This window comes from Marmota flaviventris, chromosome 10 (assembly GCF_047511675.1).
Source record: "Marmota flaviventris isolate mMarFla1 chromosome 10, mMarFla1.hap1, whole genome shotgun sequence".
In the NCBI taxonomy this organism is placed as follows: domain Eukaryota; kingdom Metazoa; phylum Chordata; class Mammalia; order Rodentia; family Sciuridae; genus Marmota; species Marmota flaviventris.
In genome coordinates this window covers 90,226,847-90,249,393 of record NC_092507.1, presented here as the reverse complement: position 1 = coordinate 90,249,393, position 22,547 = coordinate 90,226,847, and the positions used below count along the sequence as shown (strand labels likewise).

The following is a 22,547-nucleotide window of genomic DNA, read 5'->3' as shown; positions in this document are numbered from 1 at the left end:
ATCAATAATTTCATAATCTATTTATATATTTAGAATAAATGAATTTTGTTTCCAGAAGAAACAAAAAAAACGAGGGACTTAGTATATGGCAAATATAATAAGCATTATGTCATTTTTTTTCTCCACCAAGCATTAATAATGGGGAAACTGAACTGGAAGGTTTACTCAAAGCTAGCTGACCAAACAACAATGACAAATAAACCACCTGGTCTAGAGAAAGTACTCCTACTCTTAGTCTTAATCTGCTCCATTGTAGAACCTGTCAAATCAAAAATCAATTATTGTCAAGCATATAGGAGAAGTAGTAAATTATTGTACTCTCTATTCTAATAGAAGGAAAAGGAAGGCAAGGATTTTAGGATGGGGAGAGAGAAGATGAGGAGAAATCAAAGTTTAAATAGCTATAATTTAAGAAATGTTCTATCAAGAAAATAGTTTCTATAATTTGCATATATAGCTATCTGCCTGTCTGTTCCTTTATTTTTTATTTTTTTAAAATTCTTTTATATTTTATTTTTTATTTATGTATAACAGTGGAATGCATTACAATTCTTATATATGACAGTGGAATACATTACAATTCTTATTACATATGAAGCACATTTTTTCATATCTCCGGTTGCATACTAGTATATTCACACCAATTCATGTCTTCATACCTGTACTTTGGATAATAATGTCCATCACATTCCACCATCATTAATAACCCCATGCCCCTTCCCTTCCCTCCAACCTTCTGCCATATCTAGAGTTCGTCCATTCCTCCCATGCTCCCTCTGTATCCCACTATGAATCAGCCTCCTTATATAAAAGAAAACATTTGGCATTTGGTTTTTTGGGATTGGCTAACTTCACTTAGCATCATCTTCTTCAATGTCGTCCGTTTACCTGCAAATGACATGATTTTTATTCTCTTTTATTGCTGAATAATATTCCATTGTGTAGATATGCCACATTTTTTAATCCATTCATCAATTAAAGGGCATCTATGTTGGTTCCACAGTTTAGCTATTGTGAATTGTGCTGCTATAAACATTGATGTCACTCTGTCCCTGTAGTATGCTGTTTTTAAGTCCTTTGGGTATAGACCGAGGTCCTAATATATATAAATATTTTTTAGTTGTTGATGAACATTTATTTAATTAATTAATTTATATGTCATGTTGAGGATCAAACTCAGTGCCTCACACATGCTAGGCAAGTGCCCTGTCACTAAGCTACAAACCTTAGCCCCCTATTTGTTCCTTTTAATGAATGTTCTCTTACCTAAGTGAAGTAAATGAGAATCAGGGCACTGTTATTTTTAGTTTATCTGATGCATAATAAGATTCAGTGTTGCCATTCAAATCCAAAAATGATACAAAAGTGCCTTATAAAAGTATTAAATTATTTGTTTCTTTTAAAAATTCCCTAAGTGATTCTTATGCAAATTTTTATAATTGAATGCATACAGTTTCTGTACTAAAGATTCACTGTTATAGTTTCTGGCTTTTAGGTCAGTATAAAAACTAGATACTTACATTACATAACAATAGTAGTTAAATATCACTTTCAGTGTATTTAGAGAAGATGTGCAAATATTTTTACTCTAAATATATTGGAATTTTTTCAAGGGACGAGGCCTATTCTGAGGGCATCTCTCATGAGGACATGTTTTCTTTTCTTCTCTCCTTAGGGCCCACGAGGTTTGCTGGGACCAAGGGGAACTCCAGGACCTCCAGGGCAGCCTGTATGTACTGCTTGAAAAACATTCTGGATTTCCTAGAGAAAGCATGTTGATAAACTCTTCAAACTTGGGAGGGTGTAAGATCTCTTCTTAATCAATCAAGAGTTAGCTACCTTTTATATTCTGTTTTAAGATATTAAAACATGTTATATACTGTTACATATTATATAATAATATATATTATATAGTATATATATATATCATATGTATAATAATATATGTTGCCTCTTGGGGTCATTCCCTTCCCTCCTTTTTTCATTTAACTTATCAGTCTTATGGATTTTGTGATAACTCATGAGCACACAATAGAAAATTATGCTAGATTATCTCGAAGGTGGAAATGGATGGAAGACAGTAGGCCCAGCCTCATTTTCACTAATTCTTAAATACCTACTTTTATTTAATTCTAAAAAGAATCTTTGTCACCCTTGGTTAGCATGTGTCATGTTATTATAGTAGCCTTTTGAATTTCTGTTTTAGCATTGAGATTTTTTAAACAACTCTGTATATATATATATATATATATATATATATATATATATATTTTTTTTTTTTTTTTTTTTTTTTTTTTTTTTTTTTTTTCTTTATTGAAGGGTATTGCAGGTGTAGATGGACCCCCAGGACCAAAAGGGAACATGGTATGTAGCAAATATCAATAAACTCATCTCTGGAATCTGGGCATTAAGGAATTTTGCTGCTAAATTTAAAATAAACATTTATTACACCATTGTGTTAAATATTTTAACTACTACTATCAGTAGTAGTTTCACTATTTTACAGATGATCTTAAGGGAAAACTGATTTGTGGACTACTTTTCAAGCTGAGGCAAAAAAAAACCCTCCAAAGCATTATCTTGCAAAAATGCCTTATTAAGGACTTTGTATTTTCCTATTACAGGGTCCCCAAGGGGAGCCTGGACCTCCAGGTCAGCAAGGGAATCCAGGACCACAAGTGAGTCTATGCTATTATAGTTCCTTTAAGACAATGGGGTAAAATAGTCTCTTTTCACAAGGAAATAGACACCTTCAAAACTTTCTATGTAAGGCTAAAACTTTAAAATGTGAATACTAGAAAATAATTCTTATTTTTAATTTTTTAAAAAATTTAAATAAACTTGCACAGGCCCTTTTCTTCCAAGAGAAAAATGAGTCATTCAGCATTCGCAGAATGCCAGGATCAATAGCCACACCTGCAGGAGAGTTCTGAATAGGATCACTTTACAGTCTCTTTGCAAAAAGAGTAGCTTGTGTAAAACTCCTCATAATGTTCTCAAACTCTCCAGAGAATGCAGAGAATGTGTGTGTGTCTACATACACACTGATTCTCAACTCATTTCATGTGTATTGGAGAGCTAATAATTTACTATTTTAATAATATGTTCTTGTGATGTGATTCCTGACATGAAATAAATTCTTTTGAAATAGGGTCTTCCTGGTCCACAAGGTCCAATTGGTCCTCCCGGTGAAAAAGTAAGTTATTTTGTTATTCTAGTAATCTCTGATGAACAATTTGTGTTAACAGCCTTAGGCAGCTGTAAGGCTGGCCTTTTGTTCCTGATAAGATATCCTTACAGCACAGAACATGAGGAATTAATCTGAAGTTAAATCATGAGAATACAGTGTGGACAGAATTCATTCATCTTTAAACTGTGAATGACAAAATTTTGCCTAGCTACCATTTAGACAGCTTCCAAATGTGACACTCTCAGCTCTGTTAATGTCAGAAACCTACTACCATGAATGAATGTTTTCTATTTATGTTGATCCTCTTTTTTTTTTTTTGCCTCATTACTTGAAAAATGTGATTGGGTTTGTTTGCAACAAAGGGTTTGTAATATGATCTGATTAAGGAAAATTGTGAACCTGTTGCTGCTATTATTTTTCACGTATAACTGGCAAATGATGTCCTTGTTAATAACTCAATGACTGGATCAAAACAAAAATTAGTCTTTAATTAAAGAGATGTCTGATATTCCCATGATCTTCTCTACAAGATTCCCTGAGTACTCTATCCTGTTCACCATAGTTATAGCACAATAGTTAGCTAGATATGAGAATTTTTTATTACTGTTGTGTATTTCTATGAACATACCAATTTAAAAAAATAAAACCTTTGTTGAGGTATTATTTATATACCATAAAATTCACTTGTTTCAGGTGTATAGTAAATGATTTTAAATTAATTTATACAGCGGTGCCACAAGCTAATGTTAGAATATTTACACAACTCTAGAAAGATTCCTTATGTCAATTTGCAATCCATATCCATACCAACAACTAGACAACTACTTTACTTTGTATAGATTTGCTTTTTCTGAAGATTCCATATTAATAAAATATGTATATGAATATGATATATGGATTTAAACATATGGTTAATATAGTATATGACCTGTATGTCTAACTTCTGTGATTTGGTATAATGTTTTTGATGTTTAATGTAGTGGCACATATCAGTATTTTGATTCTTTTTATTGCCACACAGTATTATATTCCTATGTTCTGCTTTCTTATTCAGTAGTTGTTGATCATATGGGTAGCTTATGCCTTTTAGCTTTTATCCATAAAATGGTATTATGTGGCTCTTTGCATGCAAGTGTCTGCATAGGCATGTTTTCATTTCTTTTTGGTAGATACCTAGGAGTTCTAGTTACCTGGTAAATTTATGTTTATCATTTTAGGAAGCTTCTAAACTACTTTCCAAAGTAGTTGCACCATTTTTTGGTGTAGTTTCCACTAAAATATGTATGGATAAGAGTTCCTCCACATCCTCGCCAATACTTATATTGTCTCTTTTAGTTTTGGTCATTCTTGTTAGTGTCACATAGTATTTCATTGTGGGTTAATATGTATTCCCTTAATCAATAGTGGTGTTAAGCATATTGTTATGTGCTTATTGGCTGTTTTTCTGTAACTTCTCTGTTAAAATATCTACTCAAATCTCTGGATTATACTGTAATTGATTTACTTTCCTTACTGAGTTTTAAAAATTAACATACATCAAATTTAATTGCTCATTTAAGTGTTTTTTTTTCTGTAGATTGTTTTCTATATGGTTGCAGTATTGAAGTAGTTTTTTCTGTAGATTTTTTTCAATATGGTTGCAGAATAGGAATGTTATTGCAAAAATGTCCTATGAATTCAAAACTTTAGATTCTGAAGGTGATTTTAAACCTTTACTTTAGATCGACAATTGTAATTCAGGCCACTCTTAAGGTTTATATTACCTCATTGTAATAAACGTTATATTTGTTATAGATTGTACTTGATGCATGCACCTATTAATTTTTTAACCATAACTTTGTCATGTATAACCTGAATTATTAAAAGGAATTTGCTTTTAAGAAACATTACCATATCTGAATTCCCTTTGTTGAGCCAAATACAAAATACAAGATAAGATTTTTTACTGCATTTTTTAGTATTAAGACGAGAGCTATCTTAACTATATGCTGCTACTCTCTCTGTTCTGAACATATCCAACTTGTAAATTTAATGACAATCTTTTTCCATCAAAAGGAGAAAGGAACTGAAGAACATGAGGGAATAATTTTAGTTAAATTGCAGTCATGACATAGTTTTTGTATTGCATGTATATTAAAAAGTTAAACATATTATTTTACTTTATACCATGATCTGGCTTTATCTTTCTTTATGATATACCATGATCTGGCTCAAGAACTTTGTTTCCCAAACCATTAATGAATAGTGATTTTTAATTGTTTCATAAGATAATAGTAATTTACAAATAATTTAATTAATGTGATATTTTTAATATCCAAGAACCATTATATATTTCATCTTAGGTTATTATAGCTTTTATTATATTTGTGACAAAATATCTAAAAGTTTAAGTTACTGAGTTAAAATAGATAAGACAGCTATATTTTTTCTGACATATATACTGAATATTCCCTGTGATTTATGAGTTTAGAATTCATATCACTCATATGTTAATTGCTTTGAGCTCAGTACAAAATAGCATGACACAAATAAATATCCATTAATGGAAGGGATTTTGAAGACATGGATGTGGACTTGGAATCATTCAGATTGCAAGTTTGTCACACATTAACAGATAATAATATTTCATGAGGTTCATTGAGACAAAGAGGATAATGCATATAAATTGCTCAACACAGTGCATAGATGCACTCCATAAATTTTAACTATTTTATTAAAATCTAAACTAGATAACATTTATTTATTTTTATTCCTGCTTCTCCAGGGAAATATCAAGCAGTTTAAAAGCAGACAAAGCACTCTGCTGTCACTGAACTTCCAATGTAAAAAAGATGGATTGATTTCAATTTTATTAAAAAATCATCTTATAGTGCAAGAGTTTTAATATTTCTTGTTTACCTTCAAATATATATCAACAAAAAAGATCCAAGTATTGTTCACCGAGTTGTTGTCATACAAATAACACATCTCCAGATAACAATAATTAATGAACTTGTACTGTGTTTGGTAGTTACATTTTGTTCTAAAGACCAGTATCTTGAAAGTAAAAGGTAATTTACGTGATACACAAAATGCTGCCATTAAATATTTAGTTTTTTTGTAATAATTATTATATAATGTTAAATGACTTGACTGGATATGACTTATGGATTGGTGAAGGAGATTGAAAGTTTTAAATCCTTTAAAAGAAAAGCAATTAATTTTAGTTACAAATTATATCTTTTTAATTTGAAAGTTACATTTTTTTTTTTTACTTCTTACTGATTTAAGTGATGCTTTTCTGTAGTCAATATGAACACAAGGCTTATTTTAAGCACTGTCTGAGAATGAGAAATCTCTAAACTGTCCAGAATTTAGGCTTGCTGAAGTATCCCTGCCTTTTCAATTGGTTGTAAGTCCTGACTAATGGGTGGACCAAAAAGTCAATAATCTTAGATCAGTGCCTACTTTTCTCTTCCTTCAGTGGTGATGCTTACCATGTTTCAAACTTAGCAAAGGTCATGTTAAATAAAATTTGAAACCCTCCATGGTTAACATGAATTAGAGTGATCTGTTGAACAAATACTTAATATTTTATTATTTGTTAATTGCAAATTAAGTTATGTACTTTTACATAAAAATAGATTTGTTTTCCTTCATGTCCTATGAATATTTTTCACACATTAACATATTTCTAAAAATTTCTTTATAATTAGTGCATTTCACCATACTCTGAAGTTATAGTTATATGTCACTTAACAACAAGATACAGTTTGAGAAATCAATCATTAGGTCATTGCATTCCTATGTTAACATCATGGCATGTACTCACATGAAACCATATGACATAGGTGAGTCACTTGATGTGGCCTCTTATTGCTATCAAGATGTGGTGAATAGATGGGTGAGACATCCACCAGTATGGTGCAGCATACTGTTTTAAAGTAATTTTTTTTATAGATAGAAGGATTACACTCTAAAATAATGATAAAAGTATGATATAGTAAATACATAAGCCAGTAATATAATTAATTTATTATTATCTCAAATTATGTACTGCATGTAATTAAATGTACAACACCTTTATACAACTGTAAGCATTATATTCTTATTTGATGTTACCACAAATATGTGAGTAATGAAATGCACTAGGACCTTAAGATGGCTATGACATCCCTAGGTGAGATTGTTTCTACTCCATTATAATCATTATGGGTCCACCATTGAGTAAGTAGTCCATTATTAAGCAAAATGTTATGGGGCTCATGACTGTGTTTGAATTATCATTTGTTAACATCTTGTCATTGCCCTAAGTCAATGGATTTTTAAGTTGTAATTTCACTTTTATTCTCTAAGCTCCAATTTGTTGAGGCATTTATAAACTAATTTGTTATGTTTAAAAAGGACTCATTTAAGATTATTATGTATGGTTACAACTAGCATGTTTTTACATATGGTAAATTTGGTTTTCATTTATACCATTTTTTCCACATAAAATGTTAGAAAGTTATGTAAATGTTTATTATTTGTAATTAGAAACCATTGTCTCAAGAATAGTACTATATTGCTATGTACATAGTCAGAGCTTTTCATTATTATTTTTTAAATAAAATATTCCCTTTCACTGTTTGATTAGGGACCACAAGGAAAACCAGGTCTAGCTGGACTTCCTGGTGCTGATGGGCCACCTGTAAGTATTATTTACCTGGTCATTACATTTTCTATATATTATCTTCAAAAGTAGATTTTACATGTGTTTCAGAAATGATTATATGTAGTCCATAATAAAAGTAAATTGAGCCAGTAATTAAACATTGATCTTTTCAAAACACCATTTTATCATGTCACTTCTGAATTGCAAAATCTTTAATGAGCTCACAGTGGCCTCTAGATAAACTCATATTGGCGCTGTAGACCAGAACCTTCCAGAATCCACCAACTTTTCTACTTCCTTAAGAAGCATTAGCTCCAGAAAGATAGATCCACTCATGTTTTTCCTTGACATTCTTTAAATTTTCTGTGATGTATCTTTCCTTGTGCTCACTTCTTTTTCTGCAAAGCACTTACTCATCCACTCTTTCTTTTTAACTTTTGTCCAAAAATTAACATGAAACTCTAAAACATTTCATAATTTTCCTCAGATAATATCCTCAGACCTTTGGGATTTATTCCTTCTCTGGAAATGTATCAATATTTATTATTTCTCCAAACATAGTAATAAATAATGTAAACATGCAATATCTACCTTGTTACTTTAAAAATGTATTATTTATGCATTTCTTACTCTACAGGCTACTTACTGTGATTTGTAAATGTCAGGATATATGATTTTGTCTTGCTTCTACTTCTCATTAAGTATGATTGTCATGTAGCTGTAGATTTTTACTTACTGAATCTGAATAACTTGATTATTAATAGTGTTAATGTTCATTATTTTGCTCTATTTTCAGATTTTCTATTTACATGCTTTTCTCTGCTTATGAATATGTACATACCATCACTTGACTGATATGCAAAATATAAGGCAGATTAAAATATCTGTAAGACTCTAATTAAGATTGGTTTTAAATTGTTAATGAGCAATATATTGTTATACATGCTTTTTCAAATCTTTCTTAAAAGCATTCCATATTTCATGAAATACATATAAGCTACTGATTCTTTCTAAATGCTACCACTTCCTATGTTATTTAAAAATACAAATACTGACACAAAAAAGCTCAACATTTTCTAAGAAATAGAATATCAACTCAATAGTTGAACAAAAAGGAGGAATTTCATAGTATTATCAACTGTCACTAATATTGTACCTTGTTGGTATGTATCTTTTCTATATATAGGGTCACCCTGGAAAAGAAGGCCAGTCTGGAGAAAAGGGTGCTTTGGTAGGTTATTAAGTATTCTTTTAAGTGTCCTATCAACTTATGTTCAAGAAAAAAAGAAATACCTTGATTTGTTCAACTCTATAGTATATATTTTTTTTCTGAGCTCACAAAGGGACAGGAGAATATTAGAAACTATCAAAAGTATTTAATCTCTGTCTATGAATATACTTTTAATTTCTGAAAACAATTTCCTAACATTTTAATATAAATCAAATCTCTATAATTATTTTTGATATAATAAACAGGCATGGCTTGGATGGATAACTTTTAATTTTTTATGTTTATAAAATGGACTGTATTATTTCTTTTTAAAAATATATTTCCATAATCAGGAATAGATACATGTTTGCATATATAGTATGAATGCAATAAATTATCATACTAATAATTAAATTGAACAAAAATCACTGAATATCATTAAACTGTATATGTAACTCCAATTTTATATTTATTTTTGGTAACTTTTAACCAAGAGGATATTAAATTTTAAGTGTAATGATTATCAAAATATCTAAATGAAAGCTTTTTCAATAAGCTAAGTAAGTGTGCTTAGTACTGTTCAGATTATAGCAGCAGGGATAGGATCATTTTTCTTTAGAGTTGCTAGTTTTAAATTGTTGTTAAAATGGCATTAAAATTTTCAGCATTACTGCAAAACGGCAAATTATAGATTATATATTGTTTCCTTTACATGTACTAGACAAGCAAAGCCAACTAAGGGAAATACATAATTTTGATCACATTATTCATCATGGGAATGTTACAGTTTTATACAAAATGTTATTAGAAATGATTGATTTTGTTGGTAAATTTATAATTGTCTACAGTAGACAGTGAGCACAATGAACTTTTTCAGGTTAAAAATTTTTTATTATCTAATTCTTTACATTATTTTGTGTACATATATTGGACAATTCTGGTATTGGTCTGTTTTGTGTTGCTGTAGGAAATACTTGAGGGTGGGTAAAATATTTCAAAAAATATATTGTTTAGCTCACAGTTTGAGGGATCAAGATCCATTGATCCCATAAATTTGGTCTCTGGTGAGGGCCTCTTGGCTGCTTCCTAAAAAAATAGATGACATCATGGTGAGACTGCTTATGAGATGGAGAAATTAAATGTTGATAAATAAAGCAAGAGAGATTCAAGGGCCAGGCTTTCTATTTTATAGCCACCTGCTCTCACAGAAACCAGCATAGTCTGTGAGAATTACATCAATTTTTCCAATAGCAGAACTACATTAATAACTCCCAAGAAACTAACCACCTCTCACTAGATACTTCTTCTTAAAGGTTCTATTCCTCTCAACATTACCACTCAGGAGACCTAGTTTCTAGCACATGAACCTTTGGGGAAAACTCAAACCTTATCCAAATCACAAGAGGTGTATGATTTTTAGCATGAATATGCAATATAGTGAGTTTAAGTGGGTAGTGCTAATCACATGGCTTGTTTTACACATTTAACTCTAGAAAAAAAATGATAACCTATCCAAGAAATCTTTACCAAATATCAATAGTAGAAGAATACCATATTTTTGTAGGTTATTTGGTAAAATTATAGTATGTGAATTTGCATAGCATTGTGAAAGTATCATACATTTAAATTGGAATGAATCTTTTTTTAGGGTCCCCCTGGTCCCCAAGGTCCTATTGGCTACCCTGGTCCCCGAGGAGTAAAGGTAAATGTTAAGTTGGTTTCACATTATTTCATTACAATGTAAAACATGTTATTAATTTAATATTTCTAATTTATTCTGTAGGGAGCAGATGGCGTCAGAGGTCTCAAGGGATCTAAAGGTGAAAAGGTAAAATTTAATTGTTAAGTGATTTTAATTTTTGTGTATATAGTATATAAAATTTATGTTTCTTCAACATGTGTTTCATGTGTTTCAAATATACTGAGCAATTTTTTACATATTAGACAATGTGAGTCTAATTTTGCATACCATATCCTGGACTCTTAAACAAAACAAAACTTGTAGCCTAAGGAGAGTGTGCTTAGTACTGTTCAGATTATCCCTTTTTTTCTTACATGTATTTAACTTTGTAAATCAGAGTTTGCCACAGGGTTTGGGCAATATCCAGTTGTATGCATGACAGTTGCTTATTCCTTTTTATTCTACTAATAATCCCCAAATTCATAAACTAAAATATATTATAAAACAACTGGGAGAAGGGGAGGCTTCCCATGTGATGCCACTACACACAAAGAAAAGTGTTAGCAAGGGGGAAATTAAATTAAAACCAGAGAGAGGTAGATGAGAGGATGTATGTTAGACTGTATGTGAATATGGCATCTCTAATATGGCATATAGACCAGTTTGGGGTTTTTTCAAGTAAATGTTTAATATGAATGTAGAGTCCCAAGTCAAAGATTATTTTGAAATGTAAAGGAAATGGCATTAACTAGAATCAATATTGGATTAATTCTTACTACTAAATTACATAAAAAATTAAAAACAACACGGAGTCTTGCAGTATAATATCTTAATATAACATTTAATACGGATTCCAAGGGCAATCATTTATTTTTAAAGTCAAAATACTATGAAAAGACCCATAGGTAGCAGCAGGAGCAACAGATAGCAAGGAGAGATCTATTTCTCATACACATTAAAATCCATTTTTTTCTAGAAAAAACAAACTACTGAGATGTAATAAAGGGTACCACTACATTGTCAGTATTGTTCTATGACAAATGTGCAGTTTGAATGAGCTCTATGACTTGGATGGTGATGCCAGGTCATCTTGATCAGCACTGATGGTCTGTGCAATGTCTTGCTAAGCTGGTGGTAGAAAGAGTGATGGTTCAGACAGGGTTAACTTGCAATTATTTGGAGGATGTCCATTTTAAAAAGTGTTGTCTCCACTTGGGACTTTGTGACCTTGCTGGAAAGAGGGATAATTGCAAAGTACCAAGGTAAATAAAACTATAGATAACAAGAAACATAGGAGGAAAAATCCACAAAGGAGACATATTGCTTGTATGTAGGAAATATCTTGAGATTTTTGGTTGTTTTGAGTAACATATCATTTCAGAAGAAATAAATGTATATAGAGGAAAGTAATTAAAATTGTAAGTTTAGAGTCAAAAGTGATGGATTCTGATTCAGTTTCCATACTAAATAGATGGGTAAACTGAAAGATTACTCTAACTGAGCCTCATTTTAAATCTCTAAAATAAGATTGTCCTAAAAAATCTAAAATGTAAATCTTAATGGAATTTTTAATTAAATTTAAAAATTTGTTTTAATTAGTTATAGATGACTGCATTTATATACTTTGCTATATCACATAGATGGGATATAATTTCTCATTGTTCTGAGTGTACATGTTGTAGAATCACATTGGTTATGCAGTCACATATATACATAAATCAATAATGTCTGTTTCATTCAACTATCCTTCCTATCCCCATATCACCTCCTCTCTCCTTCCTTCACTTTTCTCTACCTTATCTAAGGTAAATCTGTTCTTCTCTTCCCCATTCCTATAGTGAATTAGCTTCTGCATATTGGAGAAAACATAAGGCCTTTGCTTTTTTGGGATTGGTTTATTTTGCTTAGCATGATATTCTCCAACTGCATCCATTTACTGACAAATGCCATAATTTCATTTTTCTTTAAAGCTGAGCAATATTCCATTGAATATATACATACCACATTTTCTTTATCTATTCATCTATTGAAGCACATCTACATTGGTTCCATAATTTAGCTATTGTGAATTGAACTGCTAAAACATGGACATGACTGCATCACTGTAGTATGCTGATTTTAAGGGCTTTGGGTATAGACCGAGGAGAAGGATAGTTGGGTCAAATGGTGGGTCCATTCCAAGTTTTCTGAGAAATCTTCATATTGCTTTCCATAGTGGTTGTACCAATATGTAGTCCCAACAGCAATGTATGAATGTACCTTTTCCCCCACATCCTCACCAACATTTATTGTTGCCTGTATTCTTGATGATCACCATTCTGACTGGAGTAAGATGAAATCTTAGTTTAGTTTTGATTTGCATTCATCTAATTGCTAGAGATGTTGAACATATTTTCATATATTTGTTAATTGATTGTATATCTTTATTCTGTGAAGTGTCTGTTCAGCTCCTTAGCCCATTTATTGATTGGGTTATTTGGGTTTTTTGGTGTTAAGTTTTTTGAGTTCTTTATGTATCCCAGAGATTAATGCTTTGTTGGAGGCACATATGGTAAAGATATTCTCCCGAAGTGTAGGCTCTCTCCTCGCATTATTGATTGTTTGTTTTACTGAGAAGAAGCTTTTTAATTTAAATCTATCCTATTTATTGATTCTTGACTTTACTTCTTGTGCTTTAGGGGTCTTGTTAGGGAAGTCAGATCCTAGGCTGGCATGGGGAAGATTTGGGCCTACTTTTTCTTCTATTAGGCTCAGGGTCTCTATTCTACTTTGATCCACTTTGAGTTGATATTTGTGCAGGGTGAGAGACAGAGGTTTAATTTCATTTTGCTCCATATGGATTTCCAGTTTTGGCAGCACCATTTGTTGAATAAGCTAGGAGGACTGATCTGGACCTGGTCATCCCATGAGATATCAGAAACAGTGCCATTTCCTTTACATTTCAAATAATCTTTGACAGATTTGGGACTCTACATCACAAAGTGAGAAACTTTCAATACTGATGGAGACAGTTTAACTTTACATTGAGATTCATTTGATTTGATTTGATTTTTCTACTTGCTGACATCTCTACCATATTTGGAACAGGGTGTTGTCAATGCATCAGTGTGTGGAGGATGATGATATATGGATGGTGTTTTGCATTTTTGTTGTATTCTTATATCTTTAATTTTTTCTCTTTGTTTTTATTTATTCTTCCCCTCACTTGTCTGTTTTCTTTCCAACTTTTCTCCAATCAACAGCAAATTTGTCGGCTCTTCTTTCACTCTTCCTGTAAGTTTTTGCTGCTAGCTTCTCTCTTCCTCCCTCACAAACATCAAGTTCTACCCTACTTCCATTCTCTCATCCACCATTTGAAATTGTAAACCATTTTAGAAATTTTTCTGTTTGTACTATAGATAGTTATTGAACTCATCATTTTGGTTTAATATGAGAAAGCAATAGATGCCTGAGTGGGAGCTATTAAGTTTAAGGCTGTATAATGTTTTAATTGGTCTCACCATTAAAAGCGAGGTGTTAGAAACCTTCAGGGACACTATAGGTTACAGGATAGAATTTGTGCTGCCCTAGATCCATACCCTAAATGGGAAAACACGTGAACAACATGAGAAAACAATAGAAAAAAATTTAATGGTTCTGCAATCTGTATATGGGGTAAAAATGGGAGTTCATAACCCACTTGAATCAAAGTGTGAAATATGATATGTCAAGAACTATGTAATGTTTTGAACAACCAACAATAAAAAATTTAAAAAAAAAGAAACTAATAAAAAAAGAATCTTTTTATTTTCAAACTCTATGAGAAATCATTAAGTCCTGATAAATTTTTAAGATACATTATTTATTTTTTTCTCTGTATATGTAAAACAATCCACCATATGTCCCATTAGACATAAAGAATAAATTAGACAATTATACCATTAGATATTTTTTCTTTACTATATGATATGAATTATTATCAAAAGCTTAAATAGCAAGTATATACCTTAACTAGCATAGCATTAAAATTCTGTTGTTGTTTGCTTTTTTTTTTGTCTTGGACATTTTCCTTAAAACTTCTAGTAACACAGCCCAATAGACCAAGTGGTATTGGTGAATTCTTATGGTACTCATCTTCCAAAACCATACATTTTTTTTTTGAAGATTACTTCAGATCTGACAATTTTAGGACTGGAAATATCAGTAATGTGTTATGCCATTTGTTTAAAAATTTGCCTAATGAATTTGAGTCATATATTTCTTTTCCTTAATTATGCATACTGACAACAAAGTTTGATTGAAGTTGAATCCCATTCACTGGGTTCTAGCTCTAAGTAAACAAACAAACAAACAAACAAGTCTGCCTGAAACAATCCTAGTGTCAGTTACTGATTCTTGGACGTAGAGTTCAATATTTCTTAAACTAAACTTGGCAGGTGTTATTTCCTCTGACGCAACTTCTCTCCAGGGAGAAGGTAGTGAAGACAACAGCTAATGGAAGTTAAGTGGTCATTTTCAACTCTTACACTTCAGCCATTGCTCCAGTTGCATTCAGTATAAACATAATTCTGCTCCTTACAAGGTCACTTCACCACAAAATGTGAAAACCTTATTCTTTTCTCCTGAGGAAAACTTCTATTCCTGTCAGAGTTAGACAAGATAGTGGTTTGGATCGCTTTTTCTGGTTTTTGGTCTCATGCTCAAATTGCGTGCTATTTGGTATTTTCTAAACATTACCATACCTTGCCAAATTCCCATTGGGGCATGGATAATTTCCAAATGTTCCTTTGGTAAATCCTTACAGAGTATCATGGTTTCAAAAGTCAAAATATATTAGATACCAGAAACTCAGTGGTTATTTAGATATGATTCCTACCTCTAGTATTTAATGGAAAAGTGATTTGTGATCTACTCAAAACAGGAAGTCATGTTGGTGCAATAAGAAATGTAGCTGGGACACACTGAATGGACAGGTTAATTTCAGGAGGAAATGTTTGAGGTCAGGGAATACTTCATGACAGAATCATGAGCTGCGTTGTGAAGAGAGTAAAATATTGCCAGATGTACAGAGAAAGGAAAGGTTTTGCAGGTGTGTTATCAATGAAAATAAAATAATTTAGTTTTTCTAGAATGTAATCCAAAGATTTGGGTGGAGATAGAGGGGAGATTCAAGACAAAAGTCTGAATAAATGGACAAGAACTAGATCAAGGTGTGGAAGAGGGCAGCTTATATTTATCATTACTCATTTGAAAACATTGAGGAATATAAAAATGAAAAATAATATGATCAATTCTGTGTTTCAGAGAGGTTATTTTGCCAGTAGGATACGGAGATATATGTGTTTGTCCTTCCTAACTTTGTTCTCATAACCACACTAACGAGTCCTTTCCTCCAACTCTAAAACCTATATCCATTTTTACTATCAAATAAAATGCCAAACTACGTAGCATACCTTCTGTCCTTCACATCTTACCTCAAAAACACCAGCACCACCAGAATACCACCACCACCACCACCATCACCATCATCATCATCATCTTCAACATCATCTTTTCTTTTTCTCTTTCCCATTCTACTTCATTTATACCAAAATAGCTACAAATGTTCTCCCTTCTGTGTTTTGGTTAAAATAAAAACTTCAAAATATCCCACAGTGCTTTTCAACATAGGAATTGCTCTCTTAATGTTGTTGAATACATGAATAATCATCTTCAAGAAAATTATTTTTTATTGAAATTAAAAGATAGTAAAGTTTCATGAAGCTTCCAGATTTGAGTAGGAACAGCAGGAAATAGTCCCATAGCCCCAATGTCTCCACGGCTACAGGATGCCCAGTTTTCAGCACCTTTGCTCTGTGCGTACAGTGCCACAATAAGTAATCTGTATACACAAATGATATACTTTCTCCTTCCTATTTTCACCTGAAGAGAGTATAATATAGAGAACAAATTAAGTTAGAAGGCATCCAACCAAATCATAGGATCTTAAATGCACAATGTAAAATTCTTTGATAAAAATTAGCAAATTAATGGTAAAACTTTTTATTTGATAGGATAAGACTTTGTAAACCATGTTAAATGATAATTACTTCCTTTATGTAAATAGCATAAGATATATTTTATTACAGAATTACTTCTGTCATGAGCTACAGAAGACATAATGGACACATTTATGAAAAATTCCTTAATTCATAGCCAATATTTGAAGAAAGATTGGAAGATTCTGGGATTAAGGGAATAGGAACAGAGATGGAGTAGGGAAGAAGGAGATTTCACATTTAGAATTCATAATTCCCAGGATAATTTCACCTAATAATTAGCACTCATTTAAGATAACCATATTTTAGATTCTTATACTCGTCAGACTAAACTTTTGTTTATTCCATGTATTTCTTAGGGTGAAGACGGCTTTCCAGGATTCAAAGGTGACATGGGTCTTAAAGGTGACAGAGTGAGTAAAAAGAAAATTTATACTAATACATAAAATTACATATTATACATGCATTCTAATCTTGAAAAATAACAAGTGCAGAATAAGTAAAATGTTTCTATTAAGATTTTTCTCACTTGGGTTTTTCCTTAAATATCATGCATTTTATGTTTCTTGGAGATAGAATAGTACCATTTGTTTTCTAGACATTATCTTAAATTTTCATTTCGCCTATAAAAACACACAGGTGCACACTTTTCCATACACAAAGTTATCTACTAACTATATGTCCCAATAAACTCATCATATGTTGAAAATATTATGAATTGAAAATACATTTCAAATGTCTGACCTACTTAGCAGTAGGTCAAACATCTCTGATCAGCTTAGCAGCACAATATAATGTGGAGTATCAGTTGTTATCTTGCTGGTCATATATTTGACTGAGAGCTGAGCCTCTTTACAGTAGCCAAACAACTTGAGAGAATATCAAACCATACATGACAGCCTGGGAATAGATGAAAATCCCAAATATGAAGTATGGTTTCTATTGAATGTACTTTGCTTTTTCCCCATGGTAAAGTAAAAGAATTGTGTTTTGAACCATTGTAAGTTGGGGGCTATCTGTATAATATATACTTTGTGTATATGTATATACAATCCCTGACTTAAAATTTTTGACTTTGTAATTTTTTGAATTTATAATATTGCAAACATACAGTCTATTTTTCACTCTCAATATAGTATTCAGTAAATTGCATGAGATACTCAACACTGTATTATGAAACAGACTTTGTTAGATGATTCAGTCAACTGTAGACTACTGTAAAGTTTCTGAACACTTTTAAGGTAGGCTAGGATTAGCTGTGAATTTTCATAGCTTAGGTGTATTAAATGCTTCTTGACAGGATATTTTCAACTCACAATGGATTTATTGAGATAACAGACACAGTTTATTGAGATATAACAGACATATAGACACAGTTTTAGAATACAATTATCAAATTACTTTAAGTAATCTGACAGGCTTGTTCCAAATTTAATTCTTCTGTGGTAAACTGTGCTGCCTAGAAACTACTTGTCTGCAACTTTCATAAATTTTCAGTAGTTTTGAATTTCAGGTTCTAAGAATAAAATTTTTCTCTGAACATAAGCTCTAAAATGCAACAACAACAAAAATAATATCATTCACCTAAAGCAAATTAGATGCTTTATTGGAAATTTTTTTAATAACTTATATGATAATGTACCTAATACCTCTGAGTGGAAAAACATACCGTAGAAGACTTTGGTTTCCTTCAAATTCACATAAAAACCTTTGTTCGGGATGGGAAACATTAACTTTGTATCCCAGTTCCTAATTCTTTAAAAATAAAAATGAAGTCTAGAAAGAAGATAGTTTTTCTGGGTTTCAAATGATGATTTCCAAAATAGCTTTCTTATTTATTCTTTTTTCTCTCTCTCAATCTCTCCCTGCCTGTGTCTCTTTCTTTGTCTCTGTCATATCTAACTCCACCACCATCTCTGTCATTCTCTATCACAGATGTCTCAAAAGCAAGTTAACATCATATATGGTAGCATCTAGCTTCTGCAGATTTTCAGTATGTGAAGTTATATTTAGTTGTTTATTTAGAAATGGAGCAAATAATGAAGTCTAACCCTTGCAAGCTTCCTTGTCAAATATAAAACATGAATAAACAAACCAAAAATTAAAGAATCTGATTTTCTGATAGGTTAGCATCTCTGCCTGTTAGGTTCCACATGTTTTAAGTTACAAAATGTTATTTCTCTATATTTCAGGGAGAAGTTGGCCAAATAGGCCCAAGAGGAGAAGATGGTCCTGAAGGCCCCAAAGGTCGTGCAGGTCCCACTGGAGACCCAGGTCCTTCTGGTCAAGCAGGAGAAAAGGTTGGTGAAACTCTAAATGCACAGGTCCCCTGTGGAAGATGCTTCATTGACATTTTAAATACTTTTCATCACTGATGTCAGGAAGCTAAAGGAATCTATTACATTTCAAGTTGATCCATATACTACCCAGATTATAATCATGAGAAGAACACATTTATCATTTTTCACTTATGCGTATTTTTTTGGTCCCTCTGCTTTCCTTAGCCATATAGGGTCAACTCTTCCACATTCGATGCTGAGAAATTGAGAATGAGTAAAGGATGAAAGAGTTAATAAAAGGTGTTCTCTGATTATTGTTTTGGATCAAGTAGAATCATTTTTGTCTCTCAAACCAAAATATACAGTGTTTTTAACCATGTATTTTCATAGAATAAATATTTTTTAAAATATTTATTTTCAAAAAAATTTAATTTAAAGATGACACAAGTTATCACTTGTAGTTTGAAGTATTCTTGGAAAATACTAATATTCATTGTTTTGAGAAACAGTGATGGGGCTATATGTGTATGCCACAAATATTTACAATCACTGCATTTACATTTAAATGTAACACGAAGCAACATTAAAATTATATCTCAGGACCATTTAGTGAATAATTAACTTTTCAAAATATTCCATGAAATTAAATTGAAAAGGAAAAAAATAGCTAGAAATATCTATGATAAGTATTATCCCATTATGTGCACTAAAGCAAAATATAATTAGATTCTTATGGTGAAATTAAAATGATTTCTCTGGTTTTATGCATACATATGTCTATATTTTCTGTAATAAGCATGCTGTTTTTCTATAAGATAAAGAAGTTCCATGCTATTTGCGAAAACGCTAGTATTTTCACCTCCAAACCATCCTGTCCAGAAGTAAAATAGGTTACATAGGTATTATGTGGGGATTGTGGCTATTTAAATAAAAAAAAAAATTGCCATGTCATTGGCAATCATCTGATATGACAATTCTACTGTTTGGCATTTTGAAAAATTTGCCATGTCTGAATTGATGAACAGTATTGTGTTTGGGCAGTGTAAAGAAAAGATAAGGGAAAGACGAAGCCTCACTGCACTGTTATGCCTTTCTACTTAAGTGCTGAGTTGCCCACAGTTTAAGGATTAACCTGAGACTTTGATCTCTCCTCCACCGGACTCTGTCTTGTGTGTCTGAGGCAACAGCAGTTTCTGCTACCTCAAAATCCTTCATTTTTAACATTTCCTTATGTCTATATGCATTTACTGAAGTTGTCTATCACCATATTGAAAAAAGAAACACATACTGTCTGCATTTATTTTTAAATAATTTTAAAATGAGTAAGAGTATACATTCTAATGTAGTAATTAGCGTAGAACATAGATAGTTTTGTGATCATAATTAGAGAATTTCATTAACCTTGAAATCAATGGAGTAAAACAAGCTATGAAACATAATGTATCCAAGGGGACATCATTATAAGTATGCTTCTTAGGGCTTGTTTGCATATTTTCCATCTGAAGACTGCTTATCTATGCAATGTTAATCATAACTCCATCAACTCTTTAGTTCAATCTATAATAATGAGGTCATCAACTATGTTCTTAATTTCTTGCCTTGCTTTATCCAGTAAAATGTTAATTTTGTTCATGAAGTTCTTCTCATCTTTTAATATTGCATGTACAATGCAATAAAAATGGTTTATTTCCATTTTTATTTTTTTAAGTGTACACTGGAAATGATACTTCAAGCTTGCTAATGTTTAAGACATCAGTGTATAATATTTTATACATTATGTATGCCTTTATAAGCATCTTATTACAGAAAATGATATACAGTAAAATTTTACATTTTATTCATTTATTTATCCCTCTACTTATATTTTCTTACTAATGATTTATTTATTAAGTAATTTTAGGGGCTAACATTTTAGAATGACTTTTGAAGCCTCTTATTATTGGTTTCAATTGTTATAATTCTTTATAGTTTATACTTTATTTTAGCAATTACAGGTTGACCATAACCGCCTTGTACTAGTACGAAATAGTTATTCGTGGGTGCCCACTGAGAAGAAGTAACACTCCACAACATTCATCATTATTAGTTATCACCCTCAATGTGTAACAAGTTTATTAACCAGCTTTATCCAATATTTGAATAAATTTAAAAATTGCTCAAAATTTAATTCACAATATCTTTTAATACAGTTATTCATAGTTTACCTACTGAGAAAAAGTTAAATAACTCATCACTTGCTTTATATTTAGACTGCGAAAAAAGAAATAATTTACTGAAAAGATTTGCTTCTGTTAGAGCAATAAGATCTGAATGTACTTCCAACTCCATGAACTATCTTGAATGAGTATTTAATGTTGAAAAAGCTTATTTTTTTTTTGTTATGCCTTGGAGTTTACAAAATGGAAAAGCTTTCTTTAGCTAGGATTTTATGTCCCCAAAGAAAGTCTTATCCCTTACTCAGGAGATGTTAAATTATGCAACATTAAAGCATTAGAAACATGCCAAAAGCAACAATTTCCTTTTCCAATGGAAACGAAGAAATGTTATGTAGATAAAATAGTGTAAACACTTGCTGATCTTCCTTTGAGGTGTACAAATATATGACTCTAGTATTTAGAAAAATTATTAAAATTTTCACTGAAGTTTAATTTTACTTATTTATTTATTTAATTTTTTAACTTTAGGGGAAGCTTGGAGTTCCAGGGTTACCAGGATATCCAGGAAGACAAGGTCCTAAGGTAAAATAATTAGCTTGAGTTTTATAGTTTATCAACATGTTATAAAATCTCTTAAAATTAATCATCCATGATTATTTTACAGTTGATAGTGTAGAGGAGATGGGAACATAAAATATAATTCCACAAGTGACAATCAGGGGGTATGTGGTCTCCAGAGTTCATGGATCTTATAGAGCCTATGGGAACATGGATTGAAGGATTCCAGGACATAGCATCATGGAAGGAAGGCATAATAGGCTACTTCCTTGTGTTTGGAATAAAGTCTCTTCCAAGGAAGAACATTAGAATATTTCAAAGTCATCAAGTGGATGACATCTGATGGATGACAGCTTTTGATTTCATTTCTGTTGTTCTGCAGGCTTGAATTGCCACTTGATTTCCGTCTTTTATAGGGTTGGTATACATCTTTCACCTACCCTGTTGACTTCATTTTCATCAGTATTTATTTCCCAAGGCACTTGTAACAAATCTCACAAACTTCGACCTACAACCAAGGAAATGTACTTTCTCTCCATTGTGGAGGCCAGAAGTTGGAAGTCAAGATATGTGCAGGGCTGCATTCCTTACCAAGACTTAGGAGAGACTGCGTCCTGGCCTCACCCTACACCTAGTGGTTCTGGGTGTCCTTTGGCTTTTGACAGTATTTCTCCAGTCTCTGCCCTATCTTTACATGGTCTTTTTTCCTGATTGTCTATTTCTTTTCCTTGGTGTCTTATAAGGATACTGTCACTGGAATTAAGAACCACCTGGATAATTCAGGACGATCTCCTTTCAAGATCCTTAATTTCATTTGAGGGAG

General features: G+C 31.7%; 1 protein-coding gene across 3 annotated transcripts in view; it reads left to right on the top strand.

The window, feature by feature from the left end:
* The window catches only part of Col11a1 (collagen type XI alpha 1 chain), a 210,341-nt gene that overhangs the window by 97,127 nt on the left and 90,667 nt on the right, over positions 1-22,547 (top strand). For all 3 annotated transcript variants that reach the window (XM_027943110.2, XM_027943108.2, XM_027943109.2), the window contains 11 exons: positions 1,676-1,729; positions 2,320-2,364; positions 2,625-2,678; positions 3,152-3,196; positions 7,806-7,859; positions 9,010-9,054; positions 10,682-10,735; positions 10,817-10,861; positions 17,091-17,144; positions 18,924-19,031; positions 21,695-21,748. In XM_027943110.2, coding sequence (XP_027798911.1) covers positions 1,676-1,729; positions 2,320-2,364; positions 2,625-2,678; positions 3,152-3,196; positions 7,806-7,859; positions 9,010-9,054; positions 10,682-10,735; positions 10,817-10,861; positions 17,091-17,144; positions 18,924-19,031; positions 21,695-21,748 — 612 coding nt within the window. The remainder of the gene's footprint in view (positions 1-1,675; positions 1,730-2,319; positions 2,365-2,624; positions 2,679-3,151; positions 3,197-7,805; positions 7,860-9,009; positions 9,055-10,681; positions 10,736-10,816; positions 10,862-17,090; positions 17,145-18,923; positions 19,032-21,694; positions 21,749-22,547) is intronic.